Below are 15567 nucleotides of genomic sequence, written 5' to 3' on the forward strand. Positions count from 1 at the left end.
CACTACTTCTCTCTTCTGCTCCGCCTCTATTCCTCTCTGCCTCTCCTCTGCTCCTCCTTTTGTCCTCTCCTCTGCTCTTCCACTTGTCCTCTCCTCTGCTTCTCCTTCTCTTTTCTTACCAAGGTAGTAGATGGGAGTAATTCACAGAACACATTTGCATTACATTATCACCAGATACTGTAAATCTAAGAAAATTAATAAAATTACAATTTTGGAGAAATTTTTTAAGACCAACATTTTAGACGCCCGTCTAAACAAACATGTTAACAAAAAGGCTGGATCTAATTTATAAAGTGGTGGACACCTTCATGCGCCTATAAATGGAGCCTAGAATGGCGCTCTAACTTGCTGTAGTTTGAGTAGTAAATCTGTCCGGCAGAAAAATAGAAACAAGATGCAAATTGGCCGTGTTACAGATTGGTAATAACAGAGTAATAGATTGGTGACGCGGCGTCGTGTGTAATGTCATTATGGGATCATCATCGGAGAATAGGACAGGCGAGATCTCGCCCAGCTTGGTAGCAAACCTCCCGCCCTGGACACGTCCGACGATGATTAGGGTAATTTTCGTCGCCTCTCTTGGGCTCTCGGTCCTTTTAGCTCTTTTATTTCCTTTACCATCTAAACTTTGTACCATTTGCTGAGACCTCGAGCAGAGAGAACATTGCGCCGCCGTGATTTTCCGTATCTGCTTGACAGGACTCAATTTGCATTTGGGGCGTCAGGGCGCTGGCGGCCGGTAGTTAATTGTAGGGATCTCGCGGCAGAAGATTGTTTATTGTGATAATTGAATGACTTCGGATGGTTACAATGTTTCCTCTTAGAAACGTGAAATAGAAGCGGCATTATATACTTGTAATTTCCAGAGGTCGGAGCCATCACATTCGCTGCGTAGATTCTTGTCGCCGCCTCTCCACTCTCGCGCACTTATCCCAGTAATAGTTGCTTGGGATCGACATAAATTATGGGAAAAAATAATGTGTTATCAGGTTCAGAACAGCGTAATAACTTTTAATTAAGTCGTTTTAGAGGAAAGTGAGCACAATCACATTGCAGCAGATGAAAAATATGTTTTCCGGATGTGGACGATTGACTTGCTGGGTGCGTAATGTGAATGTTCTGCTGACACCGTCAAGTATTTATAGATCCGCTGATATTTATGGTTGGACAGGACATTGGCTTAATGTTTATGCATCTTAGCAGCATTACGCGCCCCGCCGGCCCTTTAAATGAGGCTGATAACAAATGTCCCTTTTATTCGTCCACAGTATGAAACTTTATTAATGGAGAAATGTTCTGAACTCACAGAAATCACCAAAAGGTAAGAAGGAGTCGCAGGGACGTGAAATCACCAGGTGCAGATTCACCAACCGTGATGACTGTAAGCGAGAAAAGAATCTCAGCGTCTCGGCTGGATGCGACACGTGTGTGGACTTATTGGACTTCACCCCGCCTTTTCATTGGCTTTCGCCTAAATTTGGCCACAATTTTGGCAAAATTGTCCCACTTTAAGCCTCATCGCAGAATAGTAAAAAGCATCTGCAACACATAATAAACACAGACAGGAGCTTCTCACAACATTAGAATATCATCAGAAAGTGAATTTATTCCAGTTCTCCAATACAGACAGTGACCCTCCTCTATTCTATAGAGTCATTACACACAGAGTGATCTGTGTCACGGGTTTATTTCTGGTAATGTTGATGATTATGGCTTACAGCCAATGAGAACCCAGAAGTCATTATCTCAGTAATTAGAATACTTTATAACACCAGCTTGAAAAATGATTGTAAAATCTGAAATGTCGTCGTCCTGAAATGTCTGATCAGTAAATGCCCTCAATACTTGGTCGGGGCTCCTTCTGCATCAATTTCTGCATCAATGCGGCGTGGCATGGAGGCAATCAGCCTGTGGCACTGCTGAGGGGTTATGGAAGCCCAGGTCGCTTTGATAGCAGCCTTCAGCTCGTCTGCATTGTTGGGTCTGGTGTCTCTCCTCTTCCTCCTGACAATACTCCATAGATTCTCTATGGGGTTACGGTCAGGTGAGTTTGCTGCCAATCAAGCCCAGTGATACTGTTGTGTGTACACCAGGTATTGGTACTTTTGGCAGTGTGGACAGGGGCCAAGTCCTGCTGGAGAATGACATTTCCAGCTCCATAGAGCTTGTGGGCAGAGGGAAGCATGAAGAGCTCTAGAATGTCCTGGCAGACGGCTGCGCTGACTTTGGTCTTGATAAAACACAGTGGACCTACACCAGCAGATGACATGGCTCCCCAAACCATCACTGATGGTGGACACTTCACACTAGACCTCCAGCAGCTTGGATTGTGGCCTCTCCACTCTTCCTCCAGACTCTGGGACCACTGACAACAGTCCAGGTCTTCTTCTCCTTGGCCCAGGGAAGACGCTTCTGGCGTTGTCTATTGGTCATGAGTGGCTGACACAAGGAATGTGACACTTGTAGCCCATGTCCTGGATACGTCTGTGTGTGGTGTGAAGCAATGACTCCAGCAGCAGTCCGCTCCTTGTGAATCTCCCCCACATTACTGAATGGCCTTCTCTTAAAAATCCTTTCCAGGCTGCGGTTATCCCGGTGGCTTGTGCACCTTTTTCTACCACACTTTTTCCTTCCACTCCACTTTCCATTAATATTCTTGGATACAGCGCTCTGTGAACAGCCGGCTTCTTTAGCAATGACCTTTTGTGGCTTCCCCTCCTTGTGGAGTGTCAGTGACTGCCTTCTGGACATCTGTCAGGTCAGCAGTCTTCCCCATGATTGTGGAGCTACTGAAACAGACTAAGGACCTTTATAAACACTTAGGAGCCTTCACAGGTGTTTATTGTTAATTATTCTATTCTACTGAGATAATGACTTATTGAAGAACTGAAATAAATTCACTTTTTGATGATATTCTAATTTTGTGAGAAGCTCCTGTAGTGAACAAGGCTGGACACCGTGTGCTAAGAGGAATACGGCAGTCCAGAGTAGATGCCGCCCAAGGTTGAAGGTGTGATCACACATAAGCTTAAAGCATGAATATGATTTATTGTTCATTGTGTTTCGGACATAATAAACGGCATCCATGCGTAACCCTTCTGTGTGAATACACCTCTGAACCTTGGGCGGCGCGGACTCTGAAACACCGTATTCCTTTTTTTCTACATGGCATTTGTTGGGGTCCGGCAGCAGCTTCTATAGGAGTTGTGACTGTCACCCCCTCATCAGCTGAGCGCACCGACAATATTTCATTTAATTATCAGATAAGACACTCTTTGCGCTTTCCTTCTCTGTACCTTTATTATTTCATTTCAGATGTAAGTTTTGACGGTTTTGTCCAAACACATTAATAAATCTGCCCCAATACTCCTGTGGTGAGGAGCGCCATGTCTGGATGAATAGAGAACTGTTACTGCTGCGAGTGGCTGCATTGCATCCGTGGTGCCGTCCACTGTCACTTATCTTTTCTATGGGGGTGCCCTCACGTTTATGGGGAGTAGTCGCCACTGTCTGAGTTTAGAAAAAATGCAATGTGTCTAGAATTAGTGTCATTCTTATGTGACCGGGTCACTGGTCGAGTGCTGGAGGGGAGATATGTGTCAATGCGCGTAATGGCGTCTGTGATGTGGAACCATAGTGTTTTCCTCCAGCACACTACGTGTTGTGAGGGTTAAATTAAAGTTGCATACATGGGCTGGTTTTTTGTGGACATCTATAGAGTGGGTGGGAGGAGGTCCACTGAGGTGGCACTGCTGTGTGCTGACAGGACCTGTGTGATGTCACAGTCATGTGATCAGTCACCTGGTCTGGGTTCAATAGCTGGACTTGGGAGACAGTTTGTGTGTTGTGGTTTGGAGAGGAAAGGCTCCAGACATTGGCTCCAGGTGAAGCTGAAGACACAGGGTGGTGTGAGCGGGCGAATCCCTCAGACATGTGGACTTTGCTATACGTTATCTTCTTGTTTTGCCGTTATGACAGAATGGCCATGTTTACTGTGCTGAGCCCTGCTATGGTTCCACAATAAACCAGCAGGTGATTCACCACAACAAGCGCTCCTGTGTCCACCTTGGGAGTCACTCCCTCACCCATGGTGTTTTGAATGCCGGCAGCATTCCAGGAACACGCATAGAGGTTGTAGACAACTGCATGTCCTGGGTAAAATCCGCCATCCAGCACGAGACATCCTGCAGCATGGAGCAGATTGTGAAGCCTCTGGTCCAGGTTCAACAGTAGCAACAGCTGGCCAGTCAACAGCAGCCAACTTCAGGAGACGAATAAACTGTTGGCACAGCATCTTGAACAAAAACAGCAGCAGGGAGGCGCTAACACAGCAAATGGAACTCCTTACAGAGGCGGCGGTACATGGGAGGCCGACGGTCTCCTTCCCAACTCCCGGTGATGACTCATACATCCGGAAAACGATAAGACGAGTTGTGCAAAAAATGACCCTGGGGGATGATGTGGAAGCTTTTTTGAATGTTTTCGAGAGAAACTTCCGTCAGAGCAGTGGTCGGAGGTACTGTTGCCATATTTGTCGGGAGAACCTCAAAAGGCGTATTATGATTTATCCCTCTGAGTTGCCAAAGAATATGCCAAATTAAAGACTGAAATCTTGGCGCACCTGAGGGTAACGATGTCAGTGAGAGCTCAGCGAATCCACCGCTGGGAGTATGCTGGCAACAAACCCCCTTGCTTGCAGATGTTTGATTTGTTGCACGTGGTCCAAAAGTGGTTGCAGCCAGAGACTTCCACTCCTGCCCAGATGGTCGAGCAGGTGGTGATGGACAGGTTCATCCACTCCCTTCCCAGGCCAATACAGACCTGGTTTGCCCAGGATGACCCTCAGAATGCAGACAACCTGGTTAGCCTGGTTGAGAGATACCAGGTTATTGAGACATTGCCACTTCCCTGTACTGAGATACTCAAAGGGGGGCAGGCTCATCTCGGAATGTGGCTAGACCCACAAATGGTGGGGTGTCCCAATCCTGCTGAAGGGTCCACTAAGGCTGTTGTGAAGGACGTGGTCTGTTGGAGGTATCACAATCCTGGACAGATCGCCACCCAGTGTCATATCTCCCCTGAACCGATGGACTGCAGCTTAGGCAGGCGCTGATACTATTATGCCTATCTGGCCTGCAGTGTAGACGGTCAACCCGGTGAGGGGCTGCAGTCATGTACCTTGTCCGTCAAGGGGTACTGATTCTTGGACTTTTGGACTCTGGAAGTCTAGTGACCCTTATCAGTGCTACACTGCCCCACCAGTTGATCCTTAATAAGTTTGTGGGCACCCGCTGCATACATGGAGACACCAAGGACTACCCTGTAGCTAGAGTGACCATGGGGACAGACTGTGGTGATAAGTCCCATGAGGTTGGGGTAGTGAAAAAATTAATACATCCGGTCATACTCGGGTGGGATTTTTCACTGTTTTGGAACTTGTGGCGAAAGAGGGCTGTACAGAGAGTCCCTAACAAAAGCCAGGTCGAAGAGGCTCCGTCAAAAGTAAAGATGGAGGAGTTTCCCCTATGTGTCCTCGCTGGAGAGGAGGACGAGACGGTGACAGAGGGGCCCATCTTCCCTGAATTATAAGTGCCCGAAGAGAACTTTGAAACTGCACAACTTAGAAGGGGAACCTTAAAGGGGACATTTGATGATATTACCATATGTAATGGGGTTGTTCAAGAGCCGGGGGCTGACATCAGGTTCCCTTACTTTGCAGTCACAATTTGTTGTATCCGGTGACCAAACTGAGGGGAGGTGAAATAGTGGAGCAGTTGTTAGTTCCAGGACCCTACCAGCAGAGGGTTCTAGACATGGCCCATTTGCATGTTTTGGGAGGACATCTGTAGGTGGAGAAAACTCAGGAGAGAGTATTGTGGAGGTTCTATTGACAGAGGTGTTACCGAGAGATCCTAAATTATTGTAGATCCTCCCCCACCTGTCAGATAACCACTTCTCACTTCTGATTCCCCTTAGTCCCATTAACTGCGATAGCGGTCTCCTTTGAGAAGATTGCCATGGACCTAGTAGGTCCCGTAGTTAAGTCTGCACAGGGCCATCAGTACATCCTAGTGGTCATGGACAATGCGACCCGGTAGCCTGAAGTGGTGACATTAAGGAACGCTTCGGCTAAGAATATCACCCGGAACTTGTCCATATCTTTGCTAGGACAGGCCTATCAAAAGAGATTTTGACTGACCAGGGAACTCCCTTCATGAGCAAAGTGATGCGGGAGCTATGTAGAGTCCTCCAGATTGCCCAGCTGACTGATGGCCTGGTGTATCGCTTCATTGAGACCTTGAAAGCCATGCTCAAGAAGGTCATTGAGAAGAACGGTCAAGACTGGGACTAGCTGCTTCCGTTTCTGCTCTTTCCAGTCAGAGAAGTTCTTCAAACCTCTACTAGCTTCTCGCCGTTCGAGCTCCTGTACGGTTGACATTCGTGAGGGCTTCTGGACATCGCCAAGGAGACCTAGGAAACCGAGGTCACGCCACACCGGAGCATCATAGAGCACGTCACCCAGCTGCAGGAGAAAATGGCGAAAGTGATGCCTATCGTGAAGGAGCATATTCTCGAGGCACAGGCAAAGGTATTTAACCAATCAGCAAAGCTGAGGTAATTCCAGCCTGGGAACCGCGTGCTATTGCTTATCCCCCGATGGAGAGCAAGTTCGTAGCCAAGTGGCAAGGCCCATACGAAGTGGTGGAAAACCTGGGTGAGGTGAATTACAAGGTACACCAGCCCGGTCTCAGAAAGCGGCACCAGGTGTGGCATGTGAAGTAGCTCAAACCATGGCGAGATTAGGAATCGCTGGAAGCTCCTTGCCTGGGGGCCCATCCCAAAGACAAAGTGGAGAAGGTCACAATTGCTGAGACACTAACGCCGGCCCAGAAGCAACAGTGTCGAGAACTGCTGCAGTGGAACCATGACCTATTCTCGGAGATACCAGGGTGCACACAGGTGGTGGAACACAACGTATTAACAGAGCCACATGTAAGGGTGAACCTCAAGTCCTATAGAATCCCCAAAGCACGATGGGAGATAATATTGAATGAGGTTAAGAGAATGTTAAACCTCGGAGTGATAGAGGAGTCAAAAAGTGGATGGTCGAGGCCCATCATCCTCGTGCCAAAGCCCGACGGCGAGTGGCGGTTTTGTAACGACTACCACAGGCTGAACGAGGTGTCCAGTTTTGATGCATACCTGATGCCCTGTGTGGATGAATTCATTGAGCATCTTGGTCCCGCATGGTACAACCCTCGACCTGACAAAGGGCAACTGGCAAATCCCCATGTCCCAGAGCTCCAAGGAGAGGCCTGCCTTCTTGACGGCTGATGGTTGTTTCCAGTACACCAGAATACCCTTCAGACTGCAGGGGGCCGCAGCTACCTTCCAGAGGGCGATGGATGGGGTTTTGGCTCCGCATAGGAAGTATGCCGCAGTGTACCTTAATGACATTGTCGTCTTCAGCTCTGACTGGAGTAGTCATCTACCAAATGTGCAGGCTATTCTGGATACGTTAAGAAACGCTGGGTTCACCATAAATCCAGAAAAGAGTGCTATAGAAAAAGAAGAGGCCAAGTGCTTGGGCTACATCATCGCGAGAGGCAAAATTAAGCCACAGTTAAAGGTCGAGACAATTCTGAAGTGGCCGCTTTCCAAGAAGCAAGTGAGGGCATTTCTTGAAATTGTGGGGTATTACCGGTGGTTTATCCCAAGTTTCGCCATGATTGATGCACCATTGACGGATCTCCTTAAGGGCACCAAGTCGATGATGGTGAAATGGACTCCTGACACAGAGATGGCGTTTCAGGGGCTAAAGCAGGTTCTGTGCAAGCATCCAGTTCTGTTCGCACCGGACTTTAGCAAATAATTCGCGTTCCAGACCCATGCTTTAGAAGTCGGGTGGGAGCCGTGCTGTCTGAGGAAATACAGGATGGGATGCTCTTCTCCATTTATCTGAGCCAGAAACTTTCTTCCTGTGAGAAAAACTATGCAATTGTTGAGAAGGCGTGCTTAGCCATAAAGTGGGCCGTCAACACCCTGAAGTACTCCCCGCTAGGCCGAAGGTTTAAGTTAGTGCCGGACAATGCCTCTGTGAGATAGGTAAGAGAGAAGGGTAAGAACTCCCGGGGGTGGCCACGTGGTTCTTAGCCCTTCAGGATTTCAGTTTCCACATGGAGCATAGGCCAGGGACGTTACATGGTACCGCGGATGTTCTCTCCCGAATCTCCTGTTTGATGTCTGAAGGTGCCAAAACCCCCGGCTTTGGGCAGAGGGCGGCAATATGTGACAGGGGCACTGGTAAAGTAATGGAGGGGAGATATGTGTCACTGCGTGTAATGGCGTCTGTGATGTGGAACCAGAATATATTCCTCCAGCACGCTGTGCGTTGTGAGGGTTAAATTAAAGTTGCATACATGGGCTGGTTAATGTGGACATCTATAGAGTGGGTGGGAGGAGGTCCACTGAGGTGGCACTGCTGTGTGCTGACAGGACCTGTGTGATGTCACAGTCATGTGATCAGTCACCTGGTCTGGGTTCAATAGCTGGACTTGAGAGACAGTTTGTGTGTTGTGGTTTGGAGAGGAAAGGCTCCAGACATTGGCTCCAGGTGAAGCTGAAGACACAGGGTGGTGTGAGCGGGCGAATCCCTCAGACATGTGGACTTTGCTATACGTTATCTTCTTGTTTTGCCGTTATGACAGAATGGCCATGTTTACTGTGCTGAGCCCTGCTATGGTTCCACAATAAACCAGCAGGTGATTCACCACAACAAGCGCTCCTGTGTCCACCTTGGGAAGCAGATGAGTGAGTCACTCCCTCACACATGTGCGCAGTGCTGACAGGACCTGTGTGATGCCAAAGTCATGTGATCAGTCACATGTTCTGGGTTTAACTGAGATGCAGCCTGTGTGATGACTCACTGATGACTCACTGATGACTCACTGATGACACGCTGATGACTCACTGATGACTCACCGATGACTCAATGATGATACAATAATGATATACTGATGAGTCACCGATGACTCACCGATGACTCACTGATGACTCACTGATGACTCACCGATGACTCACTGATGACTCACCGATGACTCACTGATGGCTCACTGATGAGTCACCGATGACTCACTGATGAGTCACCGATGACTCACCGATGGCTCACTGATGACTCACCGATGACTCACTGATGACTCACCGATGACTCACTGATGACTCACCGATGACTCACTGATGGCTCACTGATGACTCACCGATGACTCACCGATGACTCACTGACGACTCACTGATGACTCACCGATGACTCACCGATGACTCACTGATGGCTCACTGATGAGTCACCGATGACTCACCGATGACACACTGATGACTCACTGATGACTCACTGATGACTCACCGATGACACACTGATGAGTCACCGATGACTCACTGACGACTCACTGACGACTCACTGATGACTCACCGATGACTCACCGACGACTCACCGATGACTCACCGACGACTCACCGATGACTCACTGATGACTCACCGATGACTCACCGACGACTCACCGATGACTCACCGACGACTCACCGATGACTCACCGACGACTCACTGACGACTCACTGATGACTCACCGATGACTCACCGACGACTCACCGACGACTCACTGACGACTCACTGACGACTCACTGATGACTCACCGATGACTCACCGACGACTCACCGATGACTCACCGACGACTCACCGATGACTCACCGACGACTCACCGATGACTCACTGATGACTCACCGATGACTCACTGATGGCTCACTGATGACTCACCGATGACTCACCGATGACACACCGATGACTCACTGATGACTCACTGATGACTCACCGATGACTCACCGATGGCTCACTGATGGCTCACTGATGAGTCACCGATGACTCACCGATGACACACTGATGACTCAATGATGACTCACCGATGGCTCACTGATGACTCACCGATGACTCACCGATGACACACTGATGACTCAATGATGATACAATAATGATACAATAATGATATACTGATGAGTCACCGATGACTCACCGATGACTCACTGACGACTCACTGACGACTCACCGATGACTCACTGACGACTCACTGACGACTCACCGATGACTCACTGATGACTCACCGATGACTCACTGATGGCTCACTGATGACTCACCGATGACTCACCGATGCCACACCGATGACACACTGATGACTCACTGATGACTCACTGATGACTCACCGATGACTCACTGATGACTCACCGATGACTCACTGATGGCTCACTGATGACTCACCGATGACTCACCGATGACTCACTGACGACTCACTGATGACTCACCGATGACTCACCGATGACTCACTGATGGCTCACTGATGAGTCACCGATGACTCACCGATGACACACCGATGACTCACCGATGACACACTGATGACTCACTGATGACTCACTGATGACTCACCGATGACACACTGATGAGTCACCGATGACTCACTGACGACTCACTGACGACTCACTGATGACTCACCGATGACTCACCGACGACTCACCGATGACTCACCGACGACTCACCGATGACTCACTGATGACTCACCGATGACTCACCGACGACTCACCGATGACTCACCGACGACTCACCGATGACTCACCGACGACTCACTGACGACTCACTGATGACTCACCGATGACTCACCGACGACTCACCGACGACTCACTGACGACTCACTGACGACTCACTGATGACTCACCGATGACTCACCGACGACTCACCGATGACTCACCGACGACTCACCGATGACTCACCGACGACTCACCGATGACTCACCGATGACTCACCGATGACTCACTGATGGCTCACTGATGACTCACCGATGACTCACCGATGACACACCGATGACTCACTGATGACTCACTGATGACTCACCGATGACTCACCGATGGCTCACTGATGGCTCACTGATGAGTCACCGATGACTCACCGATGACACACTGATGACTCAATGATGACTCACCGATGGCTCACTGATGACTCACCGATGACTCACCGATGACACACTGATGACTCAATGATGATACAATAATGATACAATAATGATATACTGATGAGTCACCGATGACTCACCGATGACTCACTGACGACTCACTGACGACTCACCGATGACTCACTGACGACTCACTGACGACTCACCGATGACTCACTGATGACTCACCGATGACTCACTGATGGCTCACTGATGACTCACCGATGACTCACCGATGCCACACAGATGACACACTGATGACTCACTGATGACTCACTGATGACTCACCGATGACTCACCGATGGCTCACCGATGACTCACCGATGACTCACCGATGACTCACTGATGACTCACTGATGGCTCACCGATGACTCACCGATGACACACCGATGACTCACCGATGACTCACCGATGACACACTGATGACTCACTGATGAGTCACTGATGAGTCACTGATGAGTTACTGATGACACACTGATGACTCACGGATGAATCACTGATGACTCACCGATGACACACTGATGACTCACTGATGAGTCACTGATGAGTCACTGACGACTCACTGATGACTCACTGATGACTCACCGATGAGTCACTGATGACACACTGATGACACATTGATGACACACTGATAACTCACTGATGACTCACTGATGACTCACCGATGAGTCACTGATGACACACTGATGACACATTGATGACACACTGATAACTCACTGATGACTCACTGATGACACATTGATGACACACTGATGACTCACTGACACACTGATGGGGTCACTGATGAGTCACTGATGACACACTGATGACACATTGATGACTCACTGATGACACTGATGAAACATTGATGACACACTGATGACTCACTGATGACACATTGATGACTCACTGATGACACATTGATGACTCACTGATGACACATTGATGACTCACTGATGACACACTGACACATTGATGACACACTGATGACACACTGACACATTGATGACACACTGATGACTCACTGACACATTGATGACTCACTGATGACACATTGATGACACACTGATGAAACACTGATTACTCACTGATGGCACACTGATGAGTCACTGATGACACACTGATGGCACACTGATGACACACTAATGACTCACTGACACACTGATGGCACACTGATGACTCACTGATGACACACTGATGACTCACTGATGGCACACTGATGACTCACTGATGGCACACTGATGACTCACTGATGGCACACTGATGACTCACTGGTGATACACTGAGTCACTGATGTCACACTGATGATACACTGATGACTCACTGATGATACACTGAGTCACTGATGTCACACTGATGATACACTGATGACTCACTGATGTAGTGTTTTTTCTGGTACCGGTTTCATACGGACATGTGAAGGAGGCCTAAAGCTGCGTCTACAGAGATTTGTGTTGTGATTGGATGATGTGAAGTGGTGCTGTCCCCTTCGCCGGTGCTGCTGCTTTTCTTCTTGCTTTATTTCTGCTTTTACCCCTTCACTGAACCCTGAATTGTCTTCCAGATGCACCCAGACCAATGAAGAGGACGCCCTGACAGCAATGAAGGCCTCCATTAACCAAGTCCTGACTGCGGTGGGACAGTCATTCAGTCAGCTGATTAATCTCGCCCTGATCCAGGAGGTGAAGGTAAAGAATTCCCCCGTGTCCTAGAACAGGAAATACATGAAATATGATCAGTCGCTCTGCTGTTATTACTGTGCAGATTGATACAATGTTGCTTTATATAATGCTAATCCCAAAGATAGGACATCTTCACTTTGTGGTCAATGAGACTGTCAGGATCCTGAGCATAGAGGAGGGCTGTATAAACCCCCCACAAGGTTTCCCCTGCATGCGGGCACCTCCCGCAGCACAGAGAACGTCCGCTCCACTCCACGCACGCACGCAGGATTCGCTAAATCATCCCAGACAGATGTCTGTCCAGCCTCTGTTTGAAAACTTCCATTGAAGGAGAACTCACCACCTCTTGTGGCAGCCTGTTCCACTCATTGATCACCCTCACTGTCAAAAAGTTTTCTCTAATATCTAATCTGTGTCTCCTCCCATTCAGTTTCATCCCATTGATTCTCGTGTTTCCATGTACAAATGAGAATAAAGATGATCCTTCTATAATGTGACAGCCCTTGAGATATTTGTAGACAGCTATTAAGTCTCCTCTGAGTCTTCTCTTCTGCAAGCTAAACATTCTCAGATCCTTTAACAATTCCTCATAGGGCATACTTTGCAGTCCGCTCACCATCCTGGTCGCTCTTCTCTGAACTTGCTCCAATTTTTCATTGTATTTTTTAAAATGTGCCCAGAACTGGACACCGTATTCCAGATGAGGTCTGACCATAGAGGTGTAGAGGGGGATAATTATGTCACGTGATCTAGACTTTGTTCTTCTCTTAATACATCCTAGAACTGTATTTCCCTTTTTTGCTGCTGCATCACACTGGTGACTCATGTGCAGTCTGTGATCTATTAGTATACCCAAGTCTTCACACGTGCGGTTCCTTGTTTCTATTCCTCCCATTATGTACATGTAATTTTCTTTTTCCTTGCCCAGATGCAGAATTTTGCATTTCTCCCTGTTAAATACCATTTTATTAGTAGCTTCCCATTGTTCAAGCTTATCTACATACTTCTGAATCCTTTCTCTGTCTTCTCTAGTGTTAACTATCCCTCCTAGCTTTGCATCGTCTGTGAATTTCATTAGTTTACCTTCAGTTCCCTTATCTAGATCATTTATAAAAATGTTGAACAACACTGAGGCCATTACAGAGCCTTGTTGTCCCCACTTGTAACACTGGGGCCATTACAGAGGCTTGTGGTCCCCCACTTGTAACACTTGGGCCAGGACACAGCCTTGTGGTCCCCCACTTGTAACACTTGGGCCAGGACAGAGCCTTGTGGTACCCCACTACTAACACTGGGGCCAGGACAGAGCCTTGTGGTACCCCACTACTAACACTGGGGCCAGGACAGAGCCTTGTGGTACCCCACTTGTAACACTGGGGCCAGGACAGAGCCTTGTGGTCCCCCACTTGTAACACTTGGGCCAGGACAGATCCCTGTGGTACCTCACTTGTAACACTGGGGCCAGGACAGAGCCTTGTGGTACCCCACTTGTAACACTGGGGCCAGGACAGAGCCTTGTGGTCCCCCACTTGTAACACTGGGGCCAGGACAGAGCCTTGTGGTCCCCCACTTGTAACACTGGGGCCAGGACAGAGCCTTGTGGTACCTCACTTGTAACACTGGGGCCGGAGAAGAGCCTTGTGGTACCCCACTACTAACACTGGGGCCAGGACAGAACCTTGTGGCCCCCACTTGTAACACTGGGGCCAGGACAGAGCCTTGTGGTACCCCACTTGAAACACTGGGGCCAGGAAAGAGCCTTGTGGTACCCAAATTGAAACATTTTTCCAATTGGATGTGCAACCACTTATTACCACTCTTTGAGTATGATCACTGAGCCAGTTATGAATCCTCCTAACTGTAACCTTGTCAATCCCATACTTGGTCATTTTTTCAATAAGGATAGTATGAGAGACTTTATCAAATGTTTTGCTGAAGTCGAGATATACTATATCTACCGTATTTCCCTGATCCATCCAGTCAGTGATTCCATCATAGAAGAAAATTAGATTAGTATGACATGTCTTGTTTGCTGCAAACCCATGCTGACTCTGGGTAATCACTTCATTCTTATCCAGGTACCTAAATACATGCTTTTTAATAATTTGTTCACAGATTTTTCATGGTATAGAAGTAAGGCTCACTGGCCTGTAATTTCCTGCCTCCATCTTCTTTCATTTTTTGGAGATAGGAACAACATTTGCCCTTCTCCAATTTTCTGGGACTTCTCCTGTTCTCCGAGATTATTCAAAGTTCCTGGCTAGTGGTTCTGCACTTTCCTCTGCTAGCTCTTTCAGTCCCCTAGGGTGTAATTCGTCTGGACCAGGAGATGTAAACTCATGTAAATTAGCTCAGTGTTCCCTCCCCATCTTTCGCGTTTATGGATATTGTGGATTCTTTTATTCCTTCGATGGCCCCGTGAAGATCAGTTGATGATACATTTGCTTTCTTAGAGAAAACAGATGCAAAATAGGAATGTAAAAGTTCGGCTTCTCAACATCATTTCTGACCACTTCACCCTTTCCTCCTGTAATAATCATATAGCATCTGTGATATTTCTTTTGCTTTTGACATACCCCCAAATCCTTTTTATTGCTTTTGGTCTCTCTGACGAGCCTCACTTCATTGCTATCATTTTCTATGACTGTTCAGTAATCCGGAATGTTTGATAAACCAGCACCGGCCAGGTCCCAGAGTCACAATTAGACGGCTGCGCTCTGCTCACATTCCTGCGCTGTGTTTTTCGGCATCTCTGGAGTTAACCCCATCACTGCACTCCGCTCTGATTGTTATAATTGGCGCTCCCTTCTGGATCTGTGGTTGTGGGAATCCTCCTGTCTTATAGCAGGACGAAGCCGGTCCACATCCCGCCATTAATCC

At 48.0% G+C, this 15567-nt stretch overlaps 1 protein-coding gene across 1 annotated transcript in view; it reads left to right on the forward strand.

Moving 5' to 3' along the window:
* INSC (INSC spindle orientation adaptor protein) overlaps window positions 1-15567 on the forward strand; it is a 395604-nt gene that overhangs the window by 172871 nt on the left and 207166 nt on the right. Inside the window, exons 4-5 of the mRNA XM_073550745.1 lie at window positions 1269-1321; window positions 12570-12693. Coding sequence (XP_073406846.1) covers window positions 1269-1321; window positions 12570-12693 — 177 coding nt within the window. The remainder of the gene's footprint in view (window positions 1-1268; window positions 1322-12569; window positions 12694-15567) is intronic.

The sequence above is a fragment of the Dendrobates tinctorius genome, unplaced genomic scaffold (genome assembly GCF_039654945.1).
Source record: "Dendrobates tinctorius isolate UK_male_01 unplaced genomic scaffold, ASM3965494v1 ptg000168l, whole genome shotgun sequence".
NCBI lineage: Eukaryota > Metazoa > Chordata > Amphibia > Anura > Dendrobatidae > Dendrobates > Dendrobates tinctorius.